This window comes from Macaca mulatta, chromosome 2 (genome assembly GCF_049350105.2).
Source record: "Macaca mulatta isolate MMU2019108-1 chromosome 2, T2T-MMU8v2.0, whole genome shotgun sequence".
In the NCBI taxonomy this organism is placed as follows: domain Eukaryota; kingdom Metazoa; phylum Chordata; class Mammalia; order Primates; family Cercopithecidae; genus Macaca; species Macaca mulatta.
In genome coordinates this window covers 149,759,672-149,778,442 of record NC_133407.1, presented here as the reverse complement: position 1 = coordinate 149,778,442, position 18,771 = coordinate 149,759,672, and the positions used below count along the sequence as shown (strand labels likewise).

Below are 18,771 nucleotides of genomic sequence, written 5' to 3'. Positions count from 1 at the left end.
CCGAAACACACCGACACTCCTCCAAGTCCCTGGTAGGAGAGAAAGCCTGGGAAAGTATTCCTGGGAGCTCAAAGCAAAGAGGGCAGGAGAAGCCTCCACGGGAGAAATGGGGGCTTCTCAGCCAGGGGAGCAACCATGGGCCTTGCACCTGAAGCTCCGGCAGCCTCCAGGGCAGAGGCTTTATGGTGACATTCATCCTGGCCAAGCTGTTCATTGGAGCAGCGTCTGCCAGACCTCAGTCTGTCTCTGCTCTGCTGCCGCGAGGGAGCAGCCCCTTCCAGGTTGAACCCTTGCATGGAGAGGTTTATCAGAGCAGTGACTGTCCCCTGCTCTTGGGAGGGGGGACTCACCAGCTAAGAAGCACCAGCATAAAGCCATGGCCCAGGAGAAATCAGACTAGAAACAATGGAACTTTGTCAAGATGAAGACGGTACCCTTGAGTCCCGGCTGGCCCTGCCTCAGGCCTGGCATCCTAAAATCACCAAGTCAGGAAGTTAGCCCTTAGAATCTCAACCACTGCAGTGCCTGGACTGAGACTTACGCATACAATCCATGTTAATACCCCATTTCGTAGGGGAGGAGCTGCCAGGTGACCCTGTTCAACCTCTTGCCAGAGGCATGACTAGCCTCCATAGCATCCCTGCGGGTGGCCGGCTGACCTCTGCTTGCACACCCAGGAATGAGGAGCTGGCCATTTTTTCCAGTGGTACTTTCCCCTTGTTACTGCTTAGAGTGCTAAGAACTTTCTCATATTGTATTCACCCATGCTTGTTCTCTCTGATAAAGTTAGCTTTACCCTCCAAAACAGCCTGGAGTTCCTTCAGGCTTGGCAGATCTGAAGATAATGGCCCTATAGCCCCTTGAGTTTTTTGTTCTCCGTTAAACATTCCAGTTCCCTTACTAATTCCTTATTTTGCTTGAAATCTGTAATACACTCCAGCTTATCCAGTCCCTCCTCAATTGTCACATCCAGAACTAGTCTCGACAACACAGCAGGACTCTCACCTCCTCTTCTCCTGACATCATACTTTTTATAATGCAACCAAAGCTTACATTAACATCGTTGGTGGTTGTAACACCCTGTTGCCTTGCAATGACCCTAGGAATCAAGGGCAGAGTAGAGAGAGCACTGAACTGGTGGTCCAGAGCCTTGGGTTCCAATTCTCCCTGCAATATTTTTTCTTTGAACCTGATCTCACTGGCTATACAAGGTGCTTGGATAACAGAATTTCTTGGCCTTACACTAGATCAAATCATTTTTCCTCAAGGACTCACTCTCACAATCTTCTTCCTTGGAGTGAAGTATATTTCCCTGCCTTCACTGACTTTGGGCTTAGCCACATGACTTGCTTTGGACAACAGGATGTTAGCAGATGTGACATAAACAGAGGCTTGAGATATGCTTGCATGATTGGATTTGTCTTATATCATTTCTGTGATTTTCCATGAGAACTTCCCCAGGGGAGCTGCTATCCCTTTGGCCTGGACCCCAGAATGTACCCACGTGGAGCTGACTTGAGCCTGGCTTGGACTTTGGAGCCAAACCCAGGGTCTTTCAATCCATAGCCTGCAGGAGAGTCTCCCCAGCTGACCAGCAGACTTGTGAGCAATACAAGCAATCACTCGCTGTGGTCAGACCCTGTGTGCTGGGGCTGTTTGTTACATAGCAGTATTGTGGCCATGGACGACTGATACACATCCCTTTAAATAACTCTTCTGGCACTGTGAATGCTGGCTGGGCTGGTATAACTGGGGACTTTGGGGACTTTATCTGCAAGTCTGATTTACCTCTGCTCAAAAAGAAATTCAGCTATGCCCAGGTCAGGGCAGAGTTATTCCTAAGGTTGGGATACATCTGCTCCTTGTGCCTGTTTTCCTGAAGTCTGAGGCAAAATGGCCCTGACTTATCAAGCAGTGGACATTCGATGATACCAGGGAGGAAAGCTTTTGCCTACAGCCTCTCCATTCTGAAATTCTCCCACGTGATGCTCTTAGGACCTGCAGTGTGCCAGCCCTGGGCTACGTTTCACTGAATCCTGAGGCTGGGGGAGATGAGTCAAATAGATCAAAGCCCATGCTTTTGCTAGGAGCTAAACAAAAATGATGCACCCTAAAAATTATGACGAAAAAATCCTGACTTTAAAAAATTGTCTCTGGGCATCCACACAGGTGTTAAAAAACAAATGTCCCTTATTAAAAAAGTCCCATCTTCCTGCACACGTCTGTTGAGTGACTTTCTCACATTAGGGAGAGACAGAAGGAGAGACAGAGAAGCTGTTTAGGGACCTGAGGTCCCTTCCAGCCCCATGCATGACCTGTCCCTCTTCCCCTCCAGTCCCCAGAACACCCACCCCTTCAAGCAGACAGAGCTTAGTGGTGTCTTCGGAAGTGAGGATTTTCCCTGCCTGGCTTGCTCCATTTCTAGCCCTCTAATTCCTTCCCCAGCTCCCACGTCAAGGTAAAAGGCTTATGTAACAGTGCTTTGAAGTCGGCAGGCGCTGAACTGGGCTTTTAAGACCTCCAGAAGCTATTGTGCTGTCGGGAGAGAGGGTACTAATTTACTCCATTGGAGTTGAGAAGACCCACTTGCAGAACAATTTGGAAAAGGAAATAAAATGAACCTTCTGATTTTGCATTGCCACCCAGGGGATTTGCTTTCTTCTGCTGATGGGAGAGATGGGATAAAACCCTGCCTGCTGGAGGGGGAAGCAGAAGGGACTCACGGCTGACAGCACACATCATCCACACACTCCTTGGGGAATGAAACTGCCACTGCCCCAAGACACACGCTGGAGACAAGGCACTTTTGACCAAACCCTCTTCAACTCCAGCAGTTGGGAAATAGCTGGCCACCCCTGGTAGTGAGGAACAGGGGTGCAGGAGCCAGGAAGACTCAGGTGAAAAGCCACACTCCAGCTCTGGCAATGTAAACAGGAGCAAGGGACTCAAGCTCCACGGGCCGCTGTCTCCTTGCTTGTGTAATGGGGTGATTTTGTTCTGACTTCCCTGCATAGAAGCCAGCACTAAACTAAGTACAAGGGATGCAGCAGAGAACAAGAACATGTAGCCCACGTCCTCATGGTGCTGACGGCCTAGCTGGAGAGGAGAGTGACCAAGTGATCTCTGAAGGTCCCAGCACAGAGGTCCCCATGCTGACCATAAGCCACTGATGGGGTGTTACTGTACACAGACAGTAGCCCTCTCTGGTATCCCAAGGGGGTCAGACTTGGCCCAGCCCGGAAGCCTGCATGTGCTATTCTTCCTGTCTGGGTGCCTCTTTCTTCCTGTCTGTAATTAACATTTTCATCATGGCTGACAAAGTGCTTCACTTCTCATCCCCCATGCTCACATCCTCCACAAAACTTAGATGCCTTCTTCTGGACAGCCTGCTCTGACTGTCTCTAGCATCTCGTCGTCGTCCGGTCACCCAAATACCTCTCATCCAAAAAACCCGAGAAGCAGAACTCACGGCGGCCTGACGGCACACTGGATTCTACAATAGCTGCTCTTTTCAGCATGTTGGACCTGCCCACATTAACTTCCCCATTGTCTTGATTTCCCCAAATTACAAACTCTATAGGCTGCACCACTGCTGTCTGCATCTCCCACGGCACCGACTCCAGGGCCTCGCACTTAGTAGACACACAGCAAACACTGCCGATTTAACAAGTGAGTTCATAATGTGACCGCTAAGCTAGCTCTCAGAAAGGATGTAGTGGGGAGGCCAGGATGGACACAGAGACCCCAGTCAGAGTCCAGGCCCTGCCACGTCTAGCAAGGTACCGCCTCCACCAGCTTCACTTTCCCTGTCTCAAAGATGGGGTCATGTGGGAGGGACGCTGTCACTGATAAAAGTTCTTTCAAATGCACGGTGCCACTCGAGTCACATGATGACCCAGTGATGTGGTGGTTAATTCCAAGTTCCTGTCCCACCAGCAGGTGTATGGCACAATCTGCTCACCTACCCTCACCTATGCTGAACAGGACTTGGGAAAAACACTCTCAATATTTTATGAGTGTGTTGGCCAGGTGCCGTGGCTCATGCCTGTAATCCCAGCACTTTGGGAGGCCGAGGCGGGCGGATCACAAAGTCAGGAGATCCAGACCATCCTGGCTAACACAGTGAAACCCCGTCTCTACGAAAAATACAAAAAATTAGCTGGGCGTGGTGGCAGGCACCTGTAGTCCCAGATGCTTGGGGAGGCTGAGTCAGGAGAATGGCGTGAACCCGGGAGGCGGAGCTTGCAGTGAGCCAAAATCACGCCACTGCAGTCCAGCCTGGGCGACAGAGCGAGACTCCATCTCAAAAAGAAAAAAAGAGTGTGTTGCTTGTTTTTCTACTGGTATTTTAGTGTTTTTCCTATAGATCTGTTTGTATTATTCATATGTTGTGGATATAAACCCCTTGAGTATCGTACATTGTGGGGATGCTCGTTAATCTTACAGAAAATTCTCATATTTGGAAATAAAATAATGTGGATGATATTTGTATTAACAATTTAAAAAAATTATAAAAGCAATATGTACTCAGAGTTAAACAAAAGAAACTAAACAAAACAAACCCATTTAAGCTGTATAGAAGGTAGAACTGGGAAAAGCCCACCTCCCCCCCTCTGACTTCCCAGTCTCACTTTATGGAGGTGGCTACTTTGAATAGTTTCTGTGTTTCTTTCCAGAAATTTAGAAGTTCTCCATATTTATGTGGACCAATCTATCACTTAGTTAGTTCTTTTGTGATTTCTTTAATTATTTTTGATGCTTTCTACATCTTTTCCCATTCTGAAATCAGTATTTCATTCCTACTTACAGGATGGTTTTCTTTCAAAAAATGTTTAACTCTTTAATCAATCTGACATTTATTACGGTGGAAAGATGAGATGATATATGAGAATCTAATTTGATGACTTCCCCAAAATACTTATCCTATGTCAGAACCATTTGTTAAACAACAACAACAACAACAACAACAACAACAACAGCCTTCCTTTCTCCACTATTCTGTGATAAGGGATTTTTGCACTGTCATTCCATGCTTAAGGAGCTCTTAGACTCTAAGGAAGAGATGTGCTGTCCATCTACCATGAAATATTAGCCTATTGTGTACCAGGCACTGAGTTCAGGGGTGCAGAGACCCCAGTAGACTGAAACGTCAATAGACTGACCATCATCCTAGACCAGCACTTCCACCACACACTGCTGGGTGACCTTGGGCAGGTCTTCTGCCCTCCACGGGTGTCAGCCTTGCTGTAGAACTCAAGCTGCAGGCATAAGAGGCCAGGAAGCCAAGGGTCAGACAGCCTGGGGCTCACCTTCTCACCTGAACTCCCTCCCAGCCCTGGTGCAGCCATCTACAGGAGGCCAAAGAGACGTGTTAGGCTGAGGGGCAAGGTGGGGCACAAGAGGACCCTACAGTCAAGTATGAAGGGGCAGGAAGCAGGTTTCTAAATAGTAGGTGGGAGAACAAGGCCCTTGGTGTATGTACTAGCTCTGTGACTCAGGCAAGTCACTTATCCACCCTGGGATGTGTCTTTACCCATACGAGGTGGCACTGAGACCTGAATGAGATGCTGGTGGTGGTGGGGGATTGGCTTTGTGCCTGAGAGAGACTCTGGTTACATTTGTTATTCTCCTAGCTCCTTGGTGGCCCACTCTTTGACACTTGGGCAGCGGGAGGTCAACAAACAGCCTATCTGTCTCCTCCTGGGGCCCTGCAAGGTGGGCAGACAAATATAAACTAGCCTGGCAGGTTAGAGGGCTCTGAGGGTTTGGTGGAGAGCTGGCAGGGCCCAGGGAAATGCTCACCTGTAGCAGTTGTTGTTATAATTGTTATAACTTCCCAGAGCGGTCAGACAGCCCAGGCAAATGGCATAGGAGAAAAAGATCTGCGTTCCAGCATCTACCCAGACCTGTAGGAAGGCACAAAGATGATGGCATAAACAGAAGTCAGATGTGTGGTGAGAGGGTGGCCCTGGTCTCTGAAATTCCCCACCCACACTCTACCCTTCAGAAAAACTCCACAATGGATAATTAAACTTCCTAACCTACCCAGGATCCCCTTTAAAAGAGTTCTATTCTTGGGGACCACATGATCAAGTGTAAATGTCCTCAATTAATTTGGGAATTTGCCAGACATTATGAATAATAGCTCAGTGAATAGCAAGAACTTGAATGCTTAGGACCCCAGCCTCAGCTGTGTGACCCTGGACAAGTTACTTAACCTCTCTGAGGCTTAGTTTCCTTATCAGCAAAGTAGGGAAGAAACTTCCCTATCAGGACTGTTGCAAGGATTCATGCAACAAGGACCACGAGCCCCTGGGATCTAGTGCCTGCTTGCAAGGTAAGTCATGTTTAAGGTAAAACGAATGCTTCCTTTTCCTTATGATTAAGGCCACCATGAGAAAAGTGTCATAAGATTCTGTCCAGGATGATACATTTGCATAGCTGAACTCAGCATAAAAGGTGGCAGGGAGAGGAGGACTGAGGGAGGCCCACCATGTCCTTCTCCCTTTCAGAACAGATTCCCCCATCTCGGCTTCCTATGTGCTACACAAGATAACTACTTTCTTAGTCCCCAAGCTCCCTTTTGATAAAAACTGCTGTGGACAGCATGACATGCACAACGGAAATGACAGTGGCTTCTCAAACACGTACCCCAGGCTCTCTTTGAGCCCAGCCCCTAGAAGTTGCCAAGGAAAATCCAGAGCTCAAATCCCAATGCAGCTGAGGAGATTCATGCTTAGGTATCAAATGCCATCTAGAGAACAGGGCTCGCACTAAAAATACAAAACAGGAAACACTGACCTCTCAATGTACAGGCACCATGCATTACTGCCCTTCATGTATTACTGAATATTCACAGCAACCCGGCAGGGCATGGTGGGTGGCTCATGCCTATAATCCCAGCTCTTAGGGAGGCTGAGGCGAGTGGATCACCTGGGGTCAGGAGTTTGACAGCAGCCTGGCCAACATGGTGAAACCCTGTCTCTACTAAAAATACAAAAATTAGCCGGGCATTGTGGGGGGCACCTGTAATCCCAGCTGCATGGGAGGCTAAGGCACAAGAATTGCTTGAACTGGGAGGCGAAGGTTACAGTGAGCCTAGATCACACCACTGCACTCCAGCCTGTGTGACAGAGCAAGACTCTGTCTCAAAAAATAAAAAATAAAAAAAAATTAAAAAATCACAGCAACCCTATGTGGTAGGTGCTATTATTGGCCCCCTTTTACAGCTGAGGAGACTGAGGAACAGAGAGGTTGCGTAATGTGCCCAAACCACACAGCTGGGAAGTGGCAGGTGCAAGTCCATGAAGGTCTGCCTCTAGAGATGTATGCTCATTCAGTCCCAGAATTTCCAACATGGAATCAGCCTCAGAAGGCCTCTGGTGTAACCTCTCACTCAACACAGAACTCTCTTCTGAGTACTTCTGACAGAATAGTCTCTGCTTGCTTACCACCAGTGACAGGGAGCTCACTATCTCCTGACACAGACCCTTTCTTCTTCAGAGACCTCTGACTATTAGAACATTTTTAAAGATAAGATGAGCTTTCTTCCTGTGTTCCTTGTTCTGGGGGCATCCAGACCACATCCCTCTCCTCCATGTGGTAGCGATTCAAAGAAAACACTCATGCCCAATGGACCCCAGAATTCTTTCCTTTCCAGGCAAAGTATCAGTATCTTCTCCCTCTTCAGAACTGGATTACACGGTACAAGTCATTCTTGTGGGTGGGTCTGCTCAACTGTGTTAAGTCATTCAACAAATTGCCTATTAAAATGGAAGATCATAATGCTGCCTCTGAACCTGAGAAATAAGTGTATTTTTTTCTCCTCTAACAAAAGGCTCACTGGGTTTAGGGTCTTGGAGCTCTGTGAGGAACTGAGGGAGAGCTTTTTCATGAAGTGCAAGGGCAGGGAGAGGCAGGTAGTGCCAGCAGACCAGAGTGCACCGAGATGGGGTAGGAGAAACTGGAAAGAGGAAATACAAGAACAAACTCCAGACATTTTGCTGTGAGTGGGGGTGTGAGATAGGCTGGTAGTAAAAGGGTAGATACAATTTGGGGAAGGTGTTTGGAAATGGTAGAAGCCTAAGGATGCTGAAATGTTGGTAGGAAGGGTCCAGCGGAGAAAAAGTGTTAAAGACTTGAGAAGAAATGGTTGTATTTTTAATTCCTCCTGCGTTGTCTCAGTTTCCCCATTTACTACCTCAGTGGATTGCCTGTTCTGCTTAGAAAGGCCAGTGAGCCACATGGGGAAGCAAAAAGCAGTGCAGCTGCTGACCCATGAAATGGGAGGCCAAATCCCAGTGGCAACTCACAGAGCTACTCAGTGCCTGACCAGACTCTGGGCCTTCAATCCACCACACTTGTTAATGCTGCCACAAACCGGGTGTCCTTCCTTCACTGTCCTGGGTCAGAGTGTGCAGGCCAGAGTGAGCAAAGCCCTCAGACTTGTGGGAGAGCCGCTCCCCAATCCCTACTGAATCCCATCACTCATTGGCGTGGGCCCTCTGCCTAACATGGTAAATAAATGCTCTGTGAGTTAGGCAACACCAAAGAAAGATTTTGACCCACAAGCCCCAAAGATATGTCCCCCAAACCAATGATTGTCACTTGCAGGTTTGTTTGTTTGTTTGTTTTTTCAATTTGCCCTTTGGACCCATCAACACCGAAATGGACATCTGCTGTTTTTGCCTACTTAGCATCCATCTTTCCTTTTTGGGTAACAGTACCTCAATTTTACTTTGGAAAGCTACCTCTTCTCCACTCAGAGGTAGATTCAGGGCTGGCCACATGACCCAGGCTTGGCCAATCCAAGGATTTCTCTTGGCCACAGTGACTGGTTCATAGACAAGCATATGATGCAAGGCAAGTCAATGGGACACTTTTTTTTTTTTCTTCTGGGGATGTTAAGCTTGTAACTGCTGGGGGCATCACTGGCCATGAAGGAAGAGTCTACCTGAGAATTAAAGCCAACACACAGGAAAGCAGAGTCTAGAGCAAAGGCAGACCAATATTAGCACATGACTTGAGTCCCTGGATCAGACCTGAAATCAGACCTATCCTAGAACATTTCATTTCAGAGGCCTATAAATTCCTCTTTTATTTAAGTCATGTTGAATTGAATTGTTCTCACTTCAAACTGAAGCTAATAGCAACATTTAGCTCTTAGAAAAACCCAGAGGATATGAGCCCAAATCCTCTAATCAAACCCGAATTACTGATGGACCAGCATTCACTGAGTTCATTCACCTGTATACTGTGCAGAGCCCTGTGTCAGACTCTGAAAGATGTACCACTCAATTTTACATAGCACTCCATCTCTGTCTTCAGGTGAGATAAAACATTCACAAAACAATGTGCCCAGTAGCTAGGAGAAGACAGACGCGGGGAAAGAGAAACTTGTGCTAAGACAATCAGAGAAGGCTGCCTGGAGGAGGCACACCTTTCAATATTGGAGAAGAGATGAAAGAGGGCATGTTGGGCTTAAAGATTCATGTGAAAGGTGGGTATGTTCTCAAATGATTTTTCCATCTTGCTCCCCTACCTCTATGGGGAAAAGTCTGTCATTTTTAGTCTGATGTTCACCATGAAACCAGCACCTTTACACAATACCCTTAGTCCTCCCCTTTTTTGACACAGTCTGTTGGTTCTCTGCTGTGAGGAATACTGAAATTAGCTACAGCCTCCAACTGTCTTCCCTCCCTATCTGCTAGCATCCAATTTGAAGAAATATCCATTTGCTTCCAGTTAATACTAAAAGTCAATCTGTAAACTTTTTCTACTTTCCATATATATGCTATTATCTTCAAATTTTGCATATACTGTCTAGATTATCAGAACATACAACCATCACATAATAGCCTTTACTGATTGATTGAATGATTGATTGATTGAGATGGGATCTTGCTATGTTGCCAAGGCTGGAGTGCAGTGGTGTGATCATGGTTCACAGCAGCCTTGAACTCTTGGGTTCAAATGATCCTTCTGCCTCAGCCTCCTGAGTAGCTGTGACTATAGGCATGCAGCACCATGCCAGTTTCCTTATAGTCATTATTTAATGTGAATTTGATAGGTAACTATGAATTTAATGATCACCCCCAGCCCTTATGTTAATGCCTTTCCAGTCAATTTTGTTATCTGTAGCTTGTTCTCTAGTAAATTCCTCTGGAAAGGCTCATAGGAAATAATATTTGCTGAGTTCTTGCATGTTTAGAATAGTTGATCTGTCACTTTCATACTTGAAAGGCAATTTGGCTGTATATAAAATCCTTGGCTCTCTTTTCTTTTCCTGAGTATCTGGAATATACTGCTTAGTTGTTTTCTGGCACAAAGTGCTGCTGTAGAAAAGTCTGGTGCCAATATAACTTGCTTCCCCTTATAAAGCACTTATTCTTTTGGTCTGGATGTCCAACAGGTTTTGTTCTATAATTTAATAAAGTCCAGCAGTGACTAATCTGTGTTGATTTTCTCAGGCTCATGGTATATTTTTTCAAGATGCAAGTTCAAGTCTTCTCTTTCAGGAGAAAAAAGATTCCAAAATTATTGTTGTATTTATTCTCTTCCATTGCTTTGGGTCTCTTCTTTGGGGACTCATATGCATGTTGGACCTTCTTTGCTCACCTTCTATACCTATCGCTTTTTCTTTCATTCTTTAAAGAGTCTTTGTTCATTTCTGACTTTATTTTTACATTTTTCCTCCTTTCCATCTTCTGTTTACTTTATCATATTATCCATGGTCTGTATTCACTGTTATTCCTTCATTTTAGTTATTTTTTTTTAAAGTTTTTCTTTTGTAAGTTGTCCTTCCTGTCAGCTCTTTTTAAAAATAGTCTTTTTGTCTAACAATTTCATTTATGCTATTTGCCTCATAGTATCTATTGGTTTATTAATTTCCTTTAGCTTGTTTTGAAATATTAAGTTTCAGTGTTCCGCTGTTTTGTAAATCTGTCTTTGTGCAATGCCTTGGGACAATATCCTCCCCATAATTATTTTCTTTATCATAGCTTTGCATAAGTTTTGATCACAGTCCTCTTCTGTTGCTCATGTGTAGGTGAGATAGATTTTCCTGTACTTTTAGGAGAGGATTTTCTTGTGTAGAGGAATGAGAGTGGTCCAGGATAGATTTTTCCAGACTCACAATCTGAACTTTCCTTCTTCTTTTATTGCCAAAAACTCTTTAAAACTATGGCCATACAGATAGTTCTTTCTGAAATTATTGTTCTCTATTATTTTCTCCCACTCCTATCCAAAATTTCTCCTTTCACTTCCTCTAGTGTCTCTGTCCTGCTCAATTTGGATTCTGCTTCCCGTAATTTCTTCTTAATGACAATGGGGCCTCAACTGGTTAGTGTGTAGTGTTCACGGGGCCCAGACCTCTGCCCAAATTTGTTGCAGTCCTCCCCCACTTACTTAGGGGTTAGAGACTGCATAGGCTCCCTCCTCGTTTGAGGTGATGTTCTCAGATAAGTCCACCAAGCTTCTAACCCCAAAGAGAGTCCTCTCCCAGTACATGTTAGAGCTTTCTGGGTTTCCTGGTGCTGGATCGTCAGAATTCCCTTTACCTTTATGTTAATCTTCATCTTATCCTGCAGAACTGATATCATGCAGATGTCATTGCTGTTGGCATCTGGCCCCATCTATTCACATTTTGTCGTTCATGGAGTCACCTAGTTGTGCTGAAGGTGCTGTCCGTAGGGTTTTTGTTTTACTACTCTTGTTTCTCTGTTTGGATGGGAAGATCCTAGGAAGTTAAAACAATTTTTTTTTCTGTTGCCACCTTATCTTCTTGATTCTCAAGAAATCTTTAGAGGGCAGGTTATACAAGATTGATGTTGGCTGGATGAATACCCAGATCTGAGCAATATGATGGGTGGGGGTGCAACACTAGAGGGTGATCCAGGTTTTTTTAAGGGTGGTTGAAGGTATAAAGTGGGGAAATGGGTATTAATTTGGAGAAGGGAAGTTTGAGACATCAATTGAGATGTTCAAGAGACACATGGAAAGTCTGGGGCTACATACAGATGTCTGGGCTAGAGACATACATTTGAACATCATCAGGATTTTAGCAGCAACTTAACATCTCCCTGACTCCAGATCTAACATTTTCTTCCCTGGCCTCTTCTATTTTTCACATTTGAAAAACCAATTTTGAGATCAGCTTTTCTGCTGAGACACATGCTCATTTGGGCATAGCAGAGCCTGAGAATGTATGGGATTGGATTTCTTGAAAACATCTCATGAAGAACCATGGGATGCCTTTACATGGAGTCTGCATCATTAGGCTCCTTTACAGAAAGCATAACTGATATATGTTTGTGTTCTTACACAGATGCCTGTGGTTGTGAAAATGCAACATGGCTCCAATTGTCATCCTTGCCTCTCAGTCTAGAAAGGAACTAATTAACTCATCAGTGAGGTGGTGTATTTGTTAAGATAATTACTGCTAGGTTATGTTGTATTAAACAATAAATCCCCAGATTTCAGTAGTTTAGCACAATAAAAGTTTATTTCTCACCCACACAAAGATTAAAGCACAACCCCTGTGAAGGGGCTCTCTTCCACCCAATGATTTGTGATATTAAGTGTTTTTCCTTTATGATACCACCATCTCTTAATACAAGCTTCCAGCACAGCCTCTGAGGCAGAGAAACTGGAGGTTTGCCTGGGAAAGTTTTAAGGGTTAGGCCTGAGGGTTTCCATCACTCCCAAATACACATTATTGGCCACATCCAAGTGACTTGGTTGCAACCTAAAGACAAGGAAGTCTGGGGAATGTAGTCTTCCCATTTACTCAGGAAGAGAAAAATAAATGACTGGTGAACACAGCATTATCTCCACCAAAGCATTATTTCAAGTCTATTTCACCTACAGCTACTTTCTTCAACTAAAAATCCCACAAGCACAAACAAACAAAATCATGGTGGCCATTAGAATGACTTGGCAAAAGGGGAAAAGAAAGTTAGTAAAATAAGCTAACAGAACATTCATGAACCAGCCCTTCCATCGCTTTGGTAATGACTTAAGAAGTGAAAAACTTGAGTTAATGTTTGTTGAAACCTACTGCATACTACAGACTCTCATGTACACAATCTCATAATTTGCCTAATGATCTTACTAGGTAAGTATTATTGTCTCCATTTTTTTCAGAAGTGGAAATAGGCTCCTGCAAAGTCAAACAGCTTATAAGGGAGAGAGTTGGGTTTGAACCCAGCGCGTTCTGGCTCTACACTTTACAGAGAAAAACTAGGACCTCCTGGTCTGCTGAGTAGGCCTGGAGTCTCAGCTGGGATTTAAACGCTCTGCAGCTGTCAAGTCAAACAGAACAAAGGCAACCCCACCTCAATGAAAGGAAGACCAGGCAACTGAGCCTACTGACCAGCATCTCCCAGGACGCTACAAAGGGAGCAGCTCAGCAGAGAAAGGGCTTCCTATTTCTCAACACAATTTGAAGGGAAAACAGTCTCAACAAAACAAACCCTAAGGAAGCTGGGTCAGCAGCTGAGAAAGGGATCACTCCCCATGTTCTGCAGCAATGAATGGGGGGCGTTCTGGCAGCACAGCTGTGGGCGGTCCACATTCAGATGTTTGGAGGACAGATTTGCATGGGAACAGGGGAGTGGGGCCCCTTTAGAAGAGAGGTGGTCCCGCCTCCAGCTCTGGGGCAACCTCACCTCTTTCAAGGCAACTGGTTCCAATGAGCCCTGGTGCATGGTAGGTACAGAGAACAATGAATAAGGGTGTAGCCCACCTTCCCAGCTAGGGCCACAGGGCTGCACAGAGTAGCTCCTTGATGACATTTGCTGGGAGAAGCAAGAAAGGATGGATGGACCAGGACAAATTTTCCCCACCCACACTTTAGCTACGGTCATCATGACGGATACTCAGCATACGCTGTCCCAGTCCACATGGACAGCACCTCACAGTTTACAAGACTGTATGTCCTATGACCTGTGTATCCCACACACTGCTCTGAGGTGAGCATTGTCATCCCCAGGTTAGACACAGGTGAGCTGCTGGAAACATGCTCACCTTTTCTCCACATTTCTGCCTTGATCATGCAAGTAGAATGTCTAATTTCTCAGATGTTTGGGGGAGAAAGCGTCACTTCTTTTTCCTACCTCTTCGAGTAACTTATCCAATTGGGGAGACTGGGGAGACGGTCATCGTGCATATGTGGGCAGCATGTCTCTCACACACACAGAACATGAAATAACATTTGTGAAACAAACCTCCAGCACCATCCTGGTTCTTGGAGAGCATTGAGAAATACTCTGGAAAATATTCAGAAACCCAGCCAGGAGCCCTCATGAGCAGCAGGTGCTTAGTCAACATTTATTCCCTCTCAGGATATTCCAGTACTCAAAAACCTGGAGGAAACGAAAAAGCCTATTCCCTCTTCCCCCCACCATAAGCATGCATTTAGTGTCTACCATGTGCCAGGCACGAGTCCCAGGAATGGAGGCTGAAGCTGTCACTAAATGTTACAGAGCTCCTACCCTTAAGGAGCTTACACTTTAGCAGGAGAGATAGAGAGCAAGCAAAGGCAGATAAGCTCTCAAACAACATCTGGCAGAGAGGAGCAACTTGTGGGGAGGGGCATGGGAGATGAGTTCAGTGTAGTAGTGAGTTCAGTGGCAGTAGGGGCCAGGGTCCCGCCTACCCATGAAGGTACAAATGCTGCTCTGGGATTTTCTACAGCATCTATGGCAGCACAGCTTTCAGAAAAAGCTACCCTAGAAATGTGATTTCAAATCTGCAAAGAGAGCCACTGGTCAGAGCAGAAGGGCACGCCTCTGCTTGTCACCAAAGCCAGCATCAGCAGGCCGACCAATTAAATCCATCTCTATGTCCTGGAATTGGCTGGTGTTTGCTGTGGTAATGCCTTAGGTCTTTGACAAATGCAGCATTAACCCATCCTGCCATGAAAGCACCAGTAAGAGGGTGTATGATGATAGTCATGCTGATGATCACAATGACACCAACTAACTTTTCTTAGCACCTATGACATACCAGATGGAAAGCGCTGTACAGGTATTAAACTCACCTCATCTACACTGTTAAGGTGGGTGCCATTGTTATTTATTAGCTCCCTTTTATAGATGAAAAAACTAACACCCAGGGAGAGGGAGTCACTTGTCATTTACTTTAGAGAAATGTACACACTGGCCAGTGTGAGGAGTCACTTTGGGCTTACAAACAAACGAATCTTCTAATTGCCCCGGGAACCTAGCCCACGTTGGGAGAGGGAACCTAGCCCACGTTGGGAGAAGGCACTGAAACACCAAGCCAAAGGGGCCTAAGTTAAACAAGAGAGCTCTAGCCAGGCTGCATGCCTTAAGCCTTGCAGGGGCTTACTGAAAAGGGCAAAAACTTTGGGGTCAGCAGACCCAGCTTGGAGCTCTACTCTTCTGCTTACTGCTAAGCAACCCTGGGCAAATTACTTCACCTCTTTGAACCTCAACTTCCTTGCCTGTGAAAGAAAGACATAATGAATGTAAAGTGTATAGTGGAGTACCTGGTACCATCCCCTTAATCTGGTTTCTTTTGGTGGCTGACGATACTCAATTATACTATGCAAACAAGCTCCCACGTCCTTTCCAACATCCCAGCTTCCGTTCCCATCAGGTGAACTAATCAGATTTCTGAGAAGCGCAAAAGCTGAACAGCCCATCACTAAAGCAGATACACATGCCTCTTAGGGCTACCAGCTTGGGTCCAACAGGGATGGATGAGAAGAACCAACACTTCATCCCTCCTAGGCTGCTTGCTCTTCCAGCGCCTGGCCAAGAAGATGCGTGAAAACCGCCAGACCCAACAGCACATGCGGTATGGGCTTTTGGATCCAAGAAGCCAGAACAGAGCTTGGTGGCCCTCCTGGGGCTTCCAACCCACAGCCTTTTCTTTCTTCGACATTTTCCTTCAAACAGACAGCTACACACACACACACACAGACACACACCCACAGACTCACACACACACACAGACACACGCACACACAACTTTTGTAAGCAGAGCCTTAGTTTGAGGCAAAAATATAACTTATATGGCCCGGCAGAAAATGGCTGAATTAAGCTCTTTCTTTTTGCCTTTTATATTGGTAAGGATTCTCAAAAGATTAAAAGTAGGTTAGGAGAATAATAAAACAGCTGTGTTTCCAGTGTGTACCTGACAACGGCTTTTGTAGAAGTGAATGATTACATGAAAATCACTTCCTTCCCACCTCTTTCTCAGCCTCCTCTGGGTTGCTAGGCGCCCTTGCTCCTTCTTTCGGCTAATGCCACATACAGAAGCTGATGAATACAGTATGGCCATTATGAGGAAAGGGGAGTCTGGGAGAGGGATTCAAATGCTCCCTCCCTGGTGGATTCCATGGGGGGAGAGGGCTTTGGTGGAGACGACTTTGGAGATATTTAAATGCTAATGTGCTGGGCAGGCGGGCAGGGCCAGTGGGAACAGTGGTGGGAAGGGACTGAGGCTCTTGGCCTGTAAACCCAACTGGAAATATGTTCTGCAGCCTCTCGCTCTGGTGCCAAGCCCTTCCCTGGGCAGCCGGCCCTGCGGCCAACCAGGGCCCTGCCAGTAAAGTGTCACTGGGCTAAAGGGTTGCGCTGCGGGTGGTGAGGAGCCGTTCAGTTCTGTGCAGGGGGAGTTTGGGTGTGTAGGCTGACCCCAGTGGCCCCTTTGTGTGGAGCAGGGAACGAGGGTGACTGTGGCGGGGCTTTTGCCCAGGAGGCTGGACAGCCATGTCTAGGCATGGAGAGTGCAGAGGGCAGATGGGCAGTTAGCCTCTCCTTAATCTATCACATCAGTTGCTTGAGCCCCATTTTACCAAAGTGCTAAATGCAGGAGGCTCAGAGAAGGATGAGCCTGAGCAACGCCTGAAGATGGCAATTCCCAGCCCCAAGCTCTTCCCAGGATGTCCACACAGACTCAGGGAAAGACAGTTTAGGCCAGGCTCTTCCCCAAGGAGTGCTGCTTAAGGAGGAGGCTCTTGGCATCTTGGACAAGACAATTCACTGGGCAGGACTGTCCCGCTCCCTGTAGGATGTCTACCCACCAGCCCCCACTCTCCAAATGCTAGAGGTCTCCCAGTCATTCTAGCAGCCAAAACTACACCCCCACTTGTTTCTAAATGACCCCAGGCCAGCAGTCCTACCTAGTCCTGGCTAGAAGCCACTGAGGCAGGGGAAGTCAGAGCGGGCAATGATTGTGGGGCTGCAGAACCCACATCCCATGGGCAGCACTGGGCCAGGGGCTCCCAGCCCAAGCCAGACTTCAGCTCCCAATCAGGCAGCCTGATCAGGCAGGTTCTTTTGTGTCAGCCGAGCAAGCTGTTAGGATGAAGCCTCATCATCTCCCCCTAGAACCACATTTCTTTGCTAATAACCATGGAACTTGTTCAAAGCCAGGAAATGAAATGCCAAGCCAGGGTGCTCCATGCGCTGGAGGACCCGAATGGGAGCTAAACTTCAAGCAATAGAAAAGATGTCCTTGGGAGGAGAACAGAAAAGAAAACAGCCGCAATGGTGAAGGTAGTCACTTCTGTGTCTGGCTGCAGATAGATGAATATCTGAGATCATATTGTGGCATTCATTGTTTATTGTCGGTCTCCCCCAACTAGAATGGAAGCTTCCCGAGAGCAGGGTGCTCTGCTTTCTCACTGCTGAATCCCCAACCCTTCGCGCATTGCTGGCGCAGGATAAGCACTCAAGAAATGTCTATAGGGTGCCCACAGCTGCTTAGGGTCTCCAGCACACAGGAAAGGAGTGCTCAAAGCTCACACCAAGTCCTAACTACCAGGCCAAGTGGAGAACATACTGGACTGAGAGGGACAGGACACCTGGATCCAATTGCAGCTTGCCCTTAAAGTTCCTGTGTGTTCTCCCTAAAGTTCATTGTTTTCTCCTAGCCCCAGTTTTCCAACTTGTAAAATAAGGGAACTACATTGCAAAGGAGATGGCAACTATGTGACATGCACATCCAACCCCCATTTCTGCCCAGGGGAGACATTACTGATCAATCACAGCACTCTTCTGCCTTCAGTGTAGCTATGGGGAAAGACATCCACCACCGGTCAGAGATAGTGAGTGAGCAGAAACCTGCAAGACAGAATCGTCCAGCCCAGCCATCCCAGGCTTTATAACAGGGTTATGGTTTGGGGTCAGCTGAACCCATTTTACATGGGGCGTTTCAACCTTGCAGTTTTAAAAGCCCAGGAAGACACTGAACACCTGTGTTTAAGCTCCTGCTCCATACTAGGGACAAACTTCACATGAAACACAAGGGACACAGAAAGGAAGGAGAAAAATGACACCATACTCATGGAGATATGTGTTTTTAGTGGATTTCTGGCACTTACGCTGGCCTGGAAGGCTGGCAGAAAGTGGCAGGCTATTCCAGTGGAACAAATGCTACAAGCAAAGGCCTAGAGGGCAGGAAAGGAGAAATCTGTCAGAAGCTGCCCAGCAGAAATGCTTCTAAGCAAGAGGCTGAGAGGGGAGATGGAATAGACCTTCTAGAGCCTCATGGAATTCACAGAGCTGGTGTTTCATTCATCTCTGTACCTTTGGGCAGAAGCCACTCAAAGTTCCCAAGTAGGAAAATGCTTGTGGCAGCCATACCAAGGATATAGAAAGACACCGCTCAATTCTGTGTGAAACAGAATTCTGACAGTGAATGGGAACACACTCAAAATTATGCCCCAAGGAGCCTCCCAGGGGATATCTGTGGTGGCTGAGGAGTGGGAACAGGCACAGCCAACAGTGGAAGAGCCTC

At 46.5% G+C, this 18,771-nt stretch overlaps 1 protein-coding gene across 4 annotated transcripts in view; it reads right to left on the bottom strand.

Moving 5' to 3' along the window:
* The window catches only part of SLC6A11 (solute carrier family 6 member 11), a 124,367-nt gene that overhangs the window by 23,463 nt on the left and 82,133 nt on the right, over window positions 1–18,771 (bottom strand). For all 4 annotated transcript variants that reach the window (NM_001134952.2, XM_077990161.1, XM_077990162.1 and 1 more), the window contains 1 exon segment: window positions 5,803–5,906. In NM_001134952.2, the coding sequence (NP_001128424.1) occupies window positions 5,803–5,906 (104 nt within the window).